A 15077-nucleotide genomic window follows, 5' to 3' on the forward strand; every position below is an offset into this window, starting at 1 on the left:
AAAAACAGTCACGTGAAATGAGACCTACAAGGCTCAAGGTGTTGTACCAGTGCTGGATTTACATATAAGCTAAACAAGCTTGGGCCCCTCTCTTGGCCCCCCCCCAAAAAAAAAATTAAAGGAAAACACCTGGATGTACATTTCCAAAATATAAGATAAAAAACAGATAAAATAAAACCTACATACAGCAAAAGTGGCAGATTGGTTTAGATACTATTAGGCCCATAAATTACTGCATAGTATATATTCCACACACAAAACAGTGACAATTTGTTGTTGACAAAGAACAGCTGGACATATAAAGGGCCCCATTACCTTCAGTAGCTTAGGGCCTAAATCCGGCCCTGGGTTGTACCAAAGCGGTTATCCAACAAACACAGTACAGTGGTACCTCTACTTACGAATAACTCTACTTACGAATGTTTCTACTTATGAATGGAGCTCCGTCCGCCATCTTGGATGCAGTTTAGATAGGATTTTTTTCTACTTACGAATTTTTAGATAGGGTTGCTTCGACTTACGGGTTTTTTTCTCCCAATGCATTCCTATGGGATTCGACTTACAATTTTTTTCGACTTACAAATGTGCCTTCGGAACGCATTAAATTCGTAAGTAGAGGTACCACTGTATTCAAGTGTGGTTTTTTTTAGTAAACGAGGTGGCGAAGTGCCACCTAAATTTAACGAATTTTTGCATAAACTGCTCCTGAGCAACCAGTCTCTCTATTGAGCCAGGGCGAATACAGTATCACAGAGTCAAGTAAACAGGCAACATCTGCTCAAAGGTACAAGTCAAGAGTCTGGGTTCAAGGATGCAAAATGCTGTGGGTGGGCAGAGATGTGCACAAGGCAGAGGAAATGCAAGGATGAGAAGTTAAATGTGGTGTGACCACATTCATAGTGGTGAAGCAGCCCTTAGTTTGCTCTGAGCATCTCCCCATGAGCTTTGTAATACTTAAGGCTCAATCATGTACCTATGTGCAGCTAATCAGAAGTTAAGGGACTAGGAAGTCTTTGTTCCTGACCGCCTAAACTTGGATAGACCGAGTAGTCCAAATCCCTTTGGCTCCCAATTCCTAGCAATATCTATTCTGAATTATTAACTTTAATAGCAACAGGATATGGCATGCATTCGGGTGATATTAAATGCCAGTGGTGGGCTAATGGAATTTACTTTTAGCCACTCGGCCATCAGTCACTTTCTTATCCAAGGGGCTAGCTTGCTGCACTTGCAGGCTTTGTGAGTGCAGGGTTCCCATTTTGGCCAGCCTAATATCATTAGTAAGTCTTTTGTAGATACATTTTAATACATTGGACATCATGGGTTGATATGTGAGAGACTGGTGGGAAAGGAAGAACCTTTGACCTGGAAGAGAGGTTACTTTGAAAGTGGATCGGGTAAACATATAGCAGGAATAGTAAACTCTTCCTGACCTTGCGTGTCAATGCTATGCCAAGACTTTTCATGAAGCGATAAAGATGGCTGAATTTCCTAGCAGTTGGCTTTTATTGTCTCTCGTTTCTGTGAATTGTAAGTTCCATTGATTGAACAAACGTCTTAAATTTATCATGCAGAGTGGCGTTTTCATTTTTTTTCTTGACAAGCTTCCTTAGAACTGTTCTTTACTGTTCCTATCTAGCAAATAATTAAATAAGGACATGGTTCTCGTATCTATAAAACTTTCAAGTTCTGCATCCTTAAAGATTAGTATTTGGCAACTTTACAATATGAAGGGGGCCGGAAATCACTTAAAACTTCACATTTTATGTATCTGAAAAGAGGAGCCACTCCCTGTGTTGAGTTTAGAAATAGAGAATTGTTGCTAGGCTGCTGTTCTCTGAACTTGTACCACATTAAGGCTTTGTATCTTTGCAGGGGCCTCTGCCAAATACTTGTGGTCACTTTTGGGAGATGATTTGGGAACAGAAAAGCCGTGGCGTTGTCATGCTCAACAGAGTGATGGAAAAGGGATCAGTGAGTAACTAAATCATTCCCCCACCCCCAAATGTTTGTTTTGGGATCCTGAGCACATGGTGCATGCACAATTTAAAAACCTGATGAAAATGGTCCTGTAGAAAAAAATATATATGGAATAATGCACATGCCTGAAGTGAAGAAAAATAAGTATTGGTTAAACAACATAGAACTATAATGGAACCTACTATGCTCAGAACCAATTGTGCACACATATGAGTGCAATATATGACCAGGCTGCAACCCAGTGCGATGAATTTTTTTTTTTACTTTCCTCCTTTGCAGTATCAACATTTGGGTGTAATGAGGGCTGAGCATATTTATTTATTTGTATTTCATTTCTCTCTCAGTCCCAAGTTAGTTCATAGAGATGTGGTAGCCAGTGTCAAGTACAGAAGCTAGCACTGAGCTTCACCAGGAGAACGAGTTGCATGGACTTTTTATTCCGTACCCCAATTTTTTGGTGGCTCTTTTATTGTTGGGCCACGTGAAAAGGTGTGAAAAATTCCTGGGACATTCCTCAGTTACTACTATTTTCAATTCAGGTGTTTTTGTGCATCAGCAGAGCCCTCATCCTGTAGTTAACCAGGGTCAGTGATGTCATTGCATTCACCATTCACCATGTGATCCCTGAATGGCTGGGATCACACAGTGAAGAAGTCTGTTCAGGATTTTTAAAGTGGCTCTGAAGCAGCAGTGTATTGATGACTGGTGACTGCAAACAGGTATGGAAAAAAATGCATGTAAGTGTTTAAAGCAGGGAGACTTTGGAGACATTTTTGTACCCTTTGAAACTGCAACTTTCGTGTTGAAAATTGAACAGCTTGAAAACTTGGTACAGCAGTAACAGCTGTGTCAACTCCTAGCCATTAGAAGCCCTCCAGATCAGACCTTTTAGCAACCGAAACTTTCAGCTGACATTGCTGTTGCTTTTTGAAGCCTTTGCACGTGTCCAAAGAAGAACCACACTGTGCCACTATTTCGCTTGTTTTCGGTTGTGTATGTCCTTCATTCTGTTGTGGAACCCAAGCCAGTGTCCATGTGGTTCTCAGGCAGTCCTGGGACTTCTGTGGCTGCTGTAGCTATAATGATGCTCCCTTTCCTCACTGTTTTCCCTTTACTTTCTTCTCCTCCTGCTCCCCCTCTGGTCTTCACATTCTCTTACTACTCCCGAAACCATACTGCTGCTGCTGCTGCGTGTGTGTTTTTGAAAGCTCTTCAAACGCTTTAATAAGCACATTTGATATGCATATTTTTCTTGCTTCGGGGTTTTTGCATAATGCATTTTTGGGTCTTCTCACAAACAGCCCCGGGTGTGGGTGCTGAAAAGCAGATGGTGCACTCACTGATGAATAAATCGCTTTATAAATAGTTAGGCAATTCATTCCCATACCTTAGGGCAGAGGTGGGGTGCTGTTCTAACCCCAAGGACTGCCTTACTTCGTCCCACGGACCACATTTCGGGGCCAAAGACAAAAGTGGACACAACAATTGATGTAACTCTTCACATGGCCCTGTGCAACCTCCCCTACCCCCAAATGCAACTGTCCATCTACCATCCATGCATGCAAGAGGTACTATTCAAGGGCAGTTCAAGGACATATTCCCGTTCAAGCATCTGAGGAGGCTGTGGAGAGCCTGAGGATTAGATAAGAAAGGACTGGGGAGCATTCAGCCCCTGGGCTTGAGGTTCCTCACCTTAGGCTCCATCACTTATTCAGTGGTACCCCGCAAAGACAAACGCCTCGCGCAACGAAAAAAACGCAAAACGAAAGCGCTTTGCAATTTTTTCGAAGACTCGCAAAACGAAGCCGTCTATGGCCATGCTTCGCAAGACGAAGCAGCCTCGGGAAGGGAAGCTGCCGCCGCTTACCTTTAGGACTCCGCCGGTAATGTCCATGGCTGCCGCTTCTGCCTCCTGCGGCGGCGCGGCGCTCATGGCGGCCTCTGCGGCTCTGGCCTTGCCCTCCTCGGCAGCCATGGAGGCCTCCGTGGCTCCTCCCCCAATCCAGCAGGAGCAGCAGCAGGGCTCGCCTAGCGGCCCTTTGCAGGAACAGTGGCGGCGCCTGAAGGAGCAGAGGCTGCGGCGGGAGGAGACCCCTGGCCCTCCTCCTGCTTCCCCCTCCCCAGAGCCTTAAAGACTTCCGGCGGGTGAGTTGGCACCTCTTTTTTTGCGCTTCTTTTTCCCGCATAGGAACGCATGAATTAAATTTCAATGCATTCCTATGGGAATCCGCGCTTCGCAAGACGAAATTATCGCAATACGAAACAACTCGTGGAACGAATTCATTTCGTCTTGTGAGGTACCAGCGTACAGGTTAATCTGGAAATGGTTCGTGGAGCTGGTTAGTTGACTTCTGAATTTATCATCGCAGACATCCAGATCATTCCCTTTAAGTTAAAGTGGTGGAACACATGGGTGTCCATATGCCACGTGGCCTGTGTGTGAGAGATTGACAGCTGAACCATCCTCCATTGAGTTGGTATTCAGGCCTCTCATTTCATTTGTGAAGCTCACCCAACTGTTAAGTAACATGTGATTAAAGGAGTTGTCAACATGATGCCTTCCAGATTGTTGTTGGACTCCAACTCCTATCAGCCTCAGGGATGATGTGAGTTGGAGTTCAAGGACATCTGAATGGCACCACGTTGACTACTCCTGTGTTACGAGCTCTCTTCTTCTGTCTTCCTTCAAGTCTCCAGCCTTGAAGGAGTTGCCAAGCTCGCCTGCCCATGCTTCTCTTTCCAAACAACAGTCAGCCGACCACTTGCCATAAATAACCTCGCAGGCGTTTTTCAAAAGTCCTTGGAGTGAAGAGCGAATTGTATTCCTTATAGGATATAGGAAAGATTTATGGAGAAGTCGTCTGCAGTAATCACTGTCTTGTTGAGTGGAGGTTTCCAGTTCCCCAGTAATATGCGTAGTGAAACAAATCTAAAACGAGAAGTACAGTAACCACAGACTCAACCATTCCTTCCTCTCCCACTCACCCCCCACTCATTCTTTCTCCACTGCCAGTAAGCTTGAACAAAGCACAGAATTATTGAGATCCCCTGAGGGAAGGATGCTAATGCTTCTCGACAAACGGTTGAGGGGGGATTCTCAGTGGGAACTTGGCAAAACATTATTTGCCAAACCATTTAGTGCAAAAAAAAAAAAGTTACATGGAGCAGATTCTCTTGCAAGCTGTGATTAAAAATAAATTTGGAGAAGATTAAAAATTCTTTCTGTCTCCAACTGAGTCGTATTGTTCAGGAGTTAAATGGAAAAAGACGTTAGTGCCTTCTATGATAGGCTATCCTACACAGAATTCCTTCATTTTTTCCCCCTCTGGATAAAACATTTTGTGGGTTGGTAAACTATTTCCTCAAATACTTCTTTTGTGTAATACTCCCTAGTGGATTGTACCAGTTTCCGTTCTATAAAAGGTCTCCAGTATTACCATTCCATGTAAATAGCATAATTAAATAGCATAATAGCATAATTAAATAGCATAATTACCCATTTCTTTGTCATATGGTAGAAAAAGCAGAAAGAATAAGGCTATTGCACTGAAAACGAAACACTAAAAATCCATGAACAGTAAATATTTCCCTCATCAAATGTTACTGAAGTTGTATCGAATTCTGCAGGAACCCAATTCCATGAACCCAAGTTCTTGGTGTCTACAATTGTAGGTTTGATAGTTGTCTCAACCACTGGACACCATCAACTTTGTGGCATATAAACATTCGAGCGATGCAAATCTTGGATTTCCTGGGAAATTATTATTGAGAAAATTACTATGATCAGTCAAGAACTTAGGTAATTGAAATGTCCAGACTCCATTTTCAGTGAGAACAAACCACTATAACCTTTAAACTATCCCATATGGCATCAAAATGATCTCATAAGACTGGGATTTGGGGGGGAAAGGGTTGAACTGAACTGAACAACTCAATTGCATCTGTGTCTCTTGATTCCTAATTAAAAGCTACAGTTGTGTACATGTAGCTGCTGTTCTAGCTGTTCTCCTAAATAGAGTCCCATAAATCGTTAAGGCAATTTTGTTGGCTCGTCGTAGTTGTCAATTTTGCCCAAATGAGGTTTTTCCTAGCTGCCATGTTCTGTAACCCCAGATCAGTTCCAGAAACCCGGTGCCTAGCGCCAGTCCATAGCACTTGAAAATATGTTTTGTTCACTCAGTGGTTTCAGTGGTAATCACAGGGGTTTATCCTGTTGTTAGCGGTTGAGACTTTCAGCGTAAATTCTTAGGGGTGGATGAACACACACAGGCACTGGAAGCTGCGGCCTATCTAGAGTACACTCCATTCCAGCCAAAGGTCTTTCCACATCCTGCCACCTTTCAGTACCAAACTGAGACCTGCATGCAAACTCATGTGCTATACCACTGGCACACTTCTAACCCCAAAACTGAAGCACACTGCGTTCCATCACTGCACCTTTGCAAGTGATCTCTTCCAACATCACCCGTGCTTCATCTGTCATCTTCAAGGAGCATTTAAAGGAGGGTTAGGGGTCCTGCGACCTTCCAGGTGTCGACTTTCCATCAGCCGCAGCCAGCATGACCAATAGTCAGTTACAGTGGAAGCCAAACATAGGTTCACAACCACTGATTTTAAAGATTCTTCTCTTTGCTCAAGTCCTTCCCTGTGCAATTTCCTTCCTCTTCTTATTGACTGGAAGCCTGTGGGAAACGACAGGCCCCCACCCCTTTTTTTTCATTTCTGCAAGTCTGCTTTTAAATATTCATTAAACTGTGTGTGTGCGTGTGCGTGTGTGCCACATGTGCACAGATAATGCGAAGGGGCTGTCTCAGTTGCCTACAAGTGCCACACGTGCTGATAATTTGTAAATAATGCTTGCCATTCTGGGTGACTCGTTGTTAAGCAGCTTGAACACAAGTCTTGCTCATTTCCTCCTCTAGATAAAATGTGCACAGTACTGGCCACAAAAAGAGGAGAAGGTGATGCTCTTTGAGGATACAAACTTGACGTTAACCTTGATATCGGAAGATATAAAATCCTACTATACAGTACGACAGTTAGAATTGGAAAACCTCACAGTAAGTATGGGGAAGCTCAGCGTTAACTATTTCTCTCTTTCTCTCTCTCTCTCTCTCTCTCTCTCACACACACACACACACACACACACACACACACACTTTTTACAAACCGCGTTTTGCTATATTAGTCCCCTGCATTAAGAAGATGGATACTTGATGACTCTTTGCTAGAGCTTCAAGATCTGCTTAATGCTGATGTAGCAGAATCTCAGTTGCGTCGAAGGTATTTTGTTCTAACATTTGAGAAGTTGCCGCACTGGCTCTTAGGATTCTAGTTCCTAGGTATGGGCAGCACATTCAACACAGATAAGCACATCAGGTTGTGGGGTTTTCTGGTTTTTGTTTGCTATCATACCTTCAAACATCTTTGCAGCCATGGGGGCTAGAAATACCGCAGGAATTCTCAGAGTTTCCTGTCTCTACATTCTTGGCAGTTGTATGGAAATAGAAGTGGGGAAAGCAGTGTGTTTTCCATATTTCCCCCTTTTTCCCTTTTTTTAGCTTTTTTAATGGGAAGAGCAATTAGGTCATGTCCCATAGTAAAGTACTTCCTAGACCTAGGGTGGAAAACTGTATTGGTCTAGTGGGGCAGATTTCTACCTCCCGCACCTGACACAGTTATGCTTGGTGAGCCTTTTTCGCCAGCACGGGTTTTGCAAAACGCTTTGCAAGGGACCCAACAATCAGCTTATAGTTGAGTCTTGCTGAGACCCTTGGAAAACACTCAACAAGGTAGCGCTTTGCAAGCGTCTCAGTCAGACCCTCTTGCCGAGTCCCTTGCCACAAAAAAAGCTGCCTTGCAGACAATCAACTGATATCCAGGCCTCGTGGATCGCTTTGCACGGGGCTTTGCAAACTCTCCTTCAACTGAGCAGGTTCCCATGAACTTTCTCCTAGATCTTGTGCCAATAGCTGATGGCAAACCGCAGAATCAGACTGCATTTGAATCAAGAGGCAAACCTTGTTTAGCAGTTCTAGTAGTAAACAGCTACCATGTAATGATCATATAGGATCTTCGAACAGATATGGGGAACAGTTCCCAGCCAGCAGAAGAGATGCTTTGGTACCCAAGCGCACAAAGCCATAGAATTGTAGAGTTGGAAGTGATCCCCAACAATTTTGACAGGTGCGCTAGACCACAATCTCCAATCACCTAATGGCACCATGACATCATCTGATGGATTTTCCTTTGCCTGTGCGGTTGGAATCAAACGGGGCTTTGCAAGTGCCGACAATCAGCAGTGCCCGCAAAGCCCACTTTCAGCAGGAAACTCCATCAGGGCAGGTGGACTTGGCCTGGCCACAAAACGGTCTCACATGCCAGATTTGAGGCCTAGCCAGTGTGATGAGGCCCCTGGGCTGGAGAATCCACAGCCTTGCCCTAGAATATCATGAATTACAGTGTTCCTACTGCCTTGCCCTAGAATATCATGAATTACAGTGTTCCTACTGCCTTGCCCTAGAATATCATGAATTACAGTGTTCCTACTGTGGAATTTAAGAGACTCTGTGTATCTTTTTTTAAAGGTAAAGTTAAAGGGACCCCTGACCATTAGGTCCAGTCGTGACCGACTCTGGGGTTGCGCGCTCATCTCGCATTATTGGCCGAGGGAGCCGGCGTATAGCTTCCAGGTCATGTGGCCAGCATGACAAAGCCGCTTCTGGCAAACCAGAGCAGCACATGGAAACGCCGTTTACCTTCCTGCTGTAGCGGTTCCTATTTATCTACTTCCATTTTGACATGCTTTCGAACTGCTAGGTTGGCAGGAGCTGGGACCAAGCAACGGGAGCTCACCCCGTCACAGGGATTCGAACCACCGACCTTCTGATCAGCAAGCCCTAGGCTCAGTGGTTTAACCACAGTGCCACCTGGGTCCCTGTATCTTTTTTTACATGTCAGTAAACCTTTTGTGGCACCTCATGAAGTAAATGCCTGTTCAAATGCAGCCTTGAAATCAACTTTCTGAAGTTTGGCCAGGGCAGGTGTGGGGAGTTGTCGGGTGTTAGGTTCCATGCACATGTAATTTTTTTAAAAGAAGAAATATGAAAATAAACTAGATGTCAGTTTCCTAATCACTGAAGCGTTGTTGCAGGCCATAACGAGTATCGCTGCGTACTTTCATTTTCTTGAAACCTTGGGTGCAAACGGTTTTTGTCTTTTGCAGACACATGAAACTCGAGAAATCCTGCACTTTCATTATACAACGTGGCCTGACTTTGGAGTCCCCGAGTCTCCAGCTTCATTCCTCAACTTCCTGGTCAAAGTGAGAGAGTCGGGGTCACTGAGCCCCGAACATGGACCCATTGTAGTACACTGCAGTGCAGGGATTGGAAGATCAGGAACTTTCTGCTTGGTTGACACTTGTCTCCTTTTGGTAAGAGAAGCTTGCTTGTAAGGTGGAAGGGAGTGTTGGCAACCATTTTGTTTAGTGCCTTTCAACTCCATAATTCTATGATTCTAAGCAGAGCAGAGCGAAATAGGCTTCATAAACTTCGGCAAACCCTTTGTAGCAGTGACTGTGTGGGACATCTGTCTGAATTCTGCTTTAACCTAATTCCATTTCAGACTGATCTTTGTCATGGAGGAACCGGCGCACACCTCTCAGTACCACCAGTGCACAGTTAAACTGTGGCATGGTATAGAGGCCCACACATAGGAGGACCTGATACTTCTGAATCTTCACCCTGAAAAAGAAAAGGGTTTTGGGGAGAAAGACAACTCCCATCCTAGAGTAATCTATTTCCACTTCAAAGTTTAAAATCAAGCCTAGCTTTCAATGAGGCCTGCCTTTGGTTAGCCAGTTGTTAGCACCCTCTCTTTCCACACCCTTGCTGTGTCTTGTTTCAGCAAATGTGCTTTTGGCAGGAAAACTACGAAAACTCTTATGTTCTATCCACTTCATTCTGAAAACTTGTTGCCTTAATTTTCACATTTATCGCCATGATTTTTGAGTAGCTTGGGCCGCTCCAAATTTTATGTTGACATGATCCTTGGCCCTGCAGCTAGAGAAGCTGGGGAGAATCCCATTTCTGCTCTCCTTCCTCTGGCATTCCAGTCCTAAGCACGTGTTGGAAATGAGTCCTGCCGCTTTTGAATAAATGTGCAGAGAACGACAGCCCCTCAACAAAATCTTATGAATGCCCATTGCATTCATGGGAGTTTACTTAAGTTCAGTGTGTGTCTTCATCCCAGTTTTAGCTTCATCCAATAATAGCTTGTTGTCTGGGGTTCTTAAAAAATATTGGATCTGGTGAATTTTAACTGGGCATCAATTCTATAAGGCCTGAGTAGACATGGGTTAGGACTGCAACCTTGATAAAGACGTCTTCCAGATATTCCACAAATGAGAAGCTGTACTGTTGCTTTGGAGGTAATTCAAAAACGATCTGAATTTTCACCTTTCTCTATTTAGATGGACAAAAGAAAAGACCCTTCTTCCGTCGACATTAAGCAGGTTCTTTTAGAAATGAGGAAATACCGCATGGGGCTTATACAGACTGCAGACCAGCTTCGCTTCTCATATTTGGCTGTTCTAGAAGGATCAAAATTCATTATGGGAGACTCATCTGTGCAGGTGAGCAGCATTAGCAGAATTCGACCGGCATAGGTTGTCTTCATTTGTTAAAGCTGTGTGTGAACAGGCCAAGATTTTTATGGAACAGCAATGCGTAGAATCAAGTGGCAATTAGATGCGCTAAAACAAAGTGGTTCACAAATGCACCTTTGACACACATATATACTTACACACACACACACACACACACACACACACACACACACACACACAAAACAAACACACTTGTGTATAAACCAGGTTATAGGATGTTGCATGTGTTTTTGCCATTGCAATAGGCGATTCTTACTGCTTTACAGTTCTGGGGAATAGCAGGTTCTGCCCTGGCACTGCAGCACTGCAGTTCATTTTCCAACCCATGTCTTCCTATGTCTTGTAGATGTGAAGACTAGCAGGACAAGGGTATCCACTGAGCCGAGGGTTGTTGCTTAAGGCGCATCATGCCATTGTCACTTAAACGTTATTTGAATAGGCGGTGGAATAGTTGAGGGGGGGGGGTGCAGCTCTGGGAAGAAGAAACAATTCTGATGGTTTCATGTGCCCAAGCACCAGGGTGGCTGATGCACTCTCCTTGCTCCGGAAAGGGAATGAGGTGATAACAAGACTGCAAAGAGGAAATCAGAGAATGAGGAAGGGAATTAAGCAGAGGCTAGATCCCTCTCCCTCTTTTGATGGGGTCCTTGAATATTATTATTAGTACTTCCATTTATGAATTGTTTCCAGTGAGGCGTTTCAAAGTGACTCGGAGTACAATAAAAATTGGGGTGACAATAAAGCACCTGAATCTCAGGGTTGTGGGTTCGAGCCCCACACAGGGCAAAAGCTTCCTGCATTGCAGGGGGTTGGACTAGATGGCATTCGTGGTTTCTTCCAACTATACAAAACTGTGATGTTATGATTCTGTATTGCTTGCATTTATAATTAAAAGCCAAAGGTTGCATTTCAGCTACCTGAAGACCTTTCAGTGAAGGTCAGTGAGTTTTGTTCAACATTGTTCCGTCTGTGCAAGCGTTGCAGCTTGCCAGCTGGACCAATTCCCCCCCCCCCATCATGCTATTCTGGGAGCTCACCTGACACACGTAACCCCAAACCCACTTTCAGGGAATGAAAGGTGGTGGGCAGGGGGAAAGCCCCAGAGTGCAAGCAGAAATCTTTGCTGGAAGCTGCCTTTAGTAGCTGGAGCAACCCAGTCGGATGGGCCAGCGTATAAATAATAAAGTGATGGTGATGCAGGCGTTCCTCTGTTGGGACTGGTCAGGTGAATTGTGCCCTTCCAATGCGTTTCACAACTTGCAGCCAAGTCAGAAGTAAGTACCAATGAGTTCCGTGGAGCTTACTGCCAGGTGACTGCGCATAGGATTACAGTCACATCACGAGGAATTTAGTAAATCTTGTTATTTTGTCTTTGGTCTAGCTAGGAGCCTAAGGGAATGCACAGTCTCGTGGCTATAGGGGCTGTCATGATGAGCTCCAGCACTTCAGATTTTCCCACTGACCATAGGTACAACAAACTGCACAGTAACATTTCTTTTAAAAAAATGGATAAATGGGGACGCCTTAATGGTGCGTCCTGGGCATGTACAGAAAAAGTGTTGTGTGCATTTTCCTTGCTGTTTTTTAAGGTTTAATGAGTCTCCTGCTTCTGTTGAAGGAGCAATGGAAAGAGCTCTCTAAAGAAGACTTGGACCCCCCGCCGGAACATATTCCCCCACCACCAAGACCACCAAAACGAACCTCGGAAATGAATAACGGAAGGGTGCACGACCACATGGAAAATTCTTCAAAGCATCGGGTGACGGAGGAGGAAGTTGAGTGTGCCGTGAGCGCTCTGGTGGCAAAGGTTCCTGATGGCAGAGATCACCCCTCTGAGCATCTAGACATGGAGAGGTAATGTTGGCGAGGATTTCTTTGGGGGAACACGGGCATCAGATTGCCATCAGCCTTGCAGCCAGCAAGCGGCCTGTCTCTTTTGTTTCCCAGTGTTTTTGCTAAAGCAGAGTGAGGACCCCATTACATTTTATACGTTGGTGTAGTAAATAGGAATCGAGAGGCAAAGATTGAGGGGGAAGGAACAAAAGCGTTTGAGGAAGTTCCCTTTTGATGTATATTTTTTTTCCTTACTCCTGTTACTCCTTACTCCTCTACTATAAGGAAGAAAAAAAATGCCAGGAGAGAGGGGGATCTGTCTCTAGAATAAACAAGTAAAATAATTTGTGATGGAGAATGAAATGTGGTCATTTCCAAGCTGTACACAGGCTTCTTAGTAAACCAAAGATGCAACTGAGCTTTATTACTTAAATATAGCAGGAAGTATTCTTTATAGTGTAATCGTTTTGTGAATTTATTAAAAGAAGCCAAAGGGGGTAGTTCTGAAAGCAGCTACACTGATTTTGCATGCTTTCAAAATCTTCTGAAAAGGATAAATGTTCGAAATTTCTTCAGAAACTAGGTCAGTTCAAATAAGACGTTGCAGGGGCGCAAGGTGGTTTGTTTGCAGTCTGCTTGTGCTAAAGAGCCTTTTAAATCTTTGCACTAGATAAGAATGAACGAGGTCACTTATTTAGCAAATTCCCCATTTCTCAGTAGGACTAAAATATTTCCATTGGAACAAAAACATTGTCAGGGTGGAAGCCAACTTTCATTTTGTTGGGAGAAAGAAAATTGTTTAGACTTAATTATGGATCTAACCAAAATATAACTTAAAGGCTGTTGCAAAATATCAGACAGTTTAAAATGAATTAAGAGATGGTCGAAGTTTTTCCTACTCTAGTAGAAGAGCTTAAAATCTGAGATTTTATCTTTTTGGCAAGGGGCTTGCTCACCTGTCATTCCAGACAGCTGAAATGAAAAACTCTAGGAACAGCCAGCAAAAGTTATCAAAAGCTGGGAGGGGGGGGGAATGCACCCCTTGAACACTAGATGTCACTACTGCTCCATGTGTAATAATGTCAGGATGTTTCCTTTTCCTGGTTCAGCAATTCTGGAGTCTGACTTGGCCACTTTTATCTAGAACGGAGCCAAAACCTATTTAACCTGCTTCAAGTTCGCCTGCAGGTGTGCTGAAAAGCAACCTCCCATTTTTGCCAGTTTTGCTCAATCTGTTCCCACCTCCCAATAACTCAGTTGGTAGGGCTTTGGACTCTCAACCTCAGGGTTGTGGGTTTGAGCCCCACATTGGCCAAAAGATTCCTGCGTTGCAGGGAGAGTGGACTCGATAGCCCAACTCTGCAAATTCTATGATAAATAAAACCTGGCTCCTTGGCTTTCCACCATGCTGTCTTCCAAGCCCAAAGCATTGCTGCTCCTTTTCTGTCCCATCACTCTCCTCCACAAAATAAGCACCTGCCAAACACATTTGCAGTTCCTTTTCTCAGATGGCAAGGAACTCTTTTGAGTTGTAGCCTGTGCTGTGCTGGCAGGAGGCTGGTAGCGAAACAGGACTTCTGCTTCCTCTCCTCCTCCTGTGGGTCTCCCCCCACCCCAAATAAATATGCCCCGGGGGTCTCCCAAGTCCCAACCCTTCAGAGCTGATGTTGAGGATGTTCTGGAGGCTGGAGGAGACAGAAGAGGAAACTGCCCCACACATGGGAGCCAGTAGAGCTGCAGTGTTGAATGTGGCTGCTACTGGTTTTAAATGGATATGCTCTTCCTGGGGCGGAGGTTCCAAAGAAGCGGAGTAATCTTTTTATGTATGCAGCAACCTCAGCCAGAACCTTATATGCGCCAAAATGGAAAAAGGAAAAGATTCCAATCAAGAAGAATGGCTTTAAAATAAATGGCAAAATTGCTGAAATAGCGAGATCGACTGTAAAACCAAGAGATCAAAATGATGAACTGCTAATAATAATAATAATAATAATAATAATAATAATAATAATAATAATAATTTATTTGTATCCCGCCCTCCCCGGCCAAAGCCGGGCTCACAGCGGCTAACAACGGGTAAAAATAGCACAGTGCACATAAAATCACACAGTCAATTAATTAAAATACACTCTAGAATCAATTCAGAATCAAATTAATGGCAACCATCAGGTTAGAGTTCTATGAAGATTACAGAAGGAGAGAGGGGGTCAGACTGTGCCTTGGCCAAAGGCCTGGCGGAACAGCTCCGTCTTGCAGGCCATGCGGAAAGATGTCAAGTCCCATGGCGCCCCAGTCTCTTGTGACAGAGCGTTTTTTGAAGACCGTAAGCTCCTCCGTGGGACATAGCCGGAGAGACAGTCCCATAGGCACGATATGGAGAACCAGAGGCCCTTTTTTGTTTTTACTACTACTATCAAAGTATCTTAGCGATCCCAAAGTATCTTAGCAGGCATCCCCAAACTTCGGCCCTCCAGATGTTTTGGACTACAATTCCCATCGTCCCCTACCACTGGTCCTGTTAGCTAGGGATCATGGGAGTTGTAGGCCAAAACATCTAGGGGGCCGCAGTTTGGGGATGCCTGGGGTTTAGGAACAC

The 15077-nt window shown here is 44.3% G+C and overlaps 1 protein-coding gene across 2 annotated transcripts in view; it reads left to right on the forward strand.

The window, feature by feature from the left end:
- PTPN1 (protein tyrosine phosphatase non-receptor type 1) overlaps positions 1-15077 on the forward strand; it is an 81665-nt gene that overhangs the window by 63859 nt on the left and 2729 nt on the right. Inside the window, exons 4-8 of one of the 2 annotated variants that reach the window (XM_035122813.2) lie at positions 1876-1974; positions 6903-7040; positions 9206-9415; positions 10454-10615; positions 12267-12502. In XM_035122813.2, the coding sequence (XP_034978704.2) occupies positions 1876-1974; positions 6903-7040; positions 9206-9415; positions 10454-10615; positions 12267-12502 (845 nt within the window). The remainder of the gene's footprint in view (positions 1-1875; positions 1975-6902; positions 7041-9205; positions 9416-10453; positions 10616-12266; positions 12503-15077) is intronic. The other variant, XM_035122815.2, reaches the window with a different exon arrangement.

The sequence above is a fragment of the Zootoca vivipara genome, chromosome 7 (assembly GCF_963506605.1).
Source record: "Zootoca vivipara chromosome 7, rZooViv1.1, whole genome shotgun sequence".
NCBI classification, from domain to species: domain Eukaryota; kingdom Metazoa; phylum Chordata; class Lepidosauria; order Squamata; family Lacertidae; genus Zootoca; species Zootoca vivipara.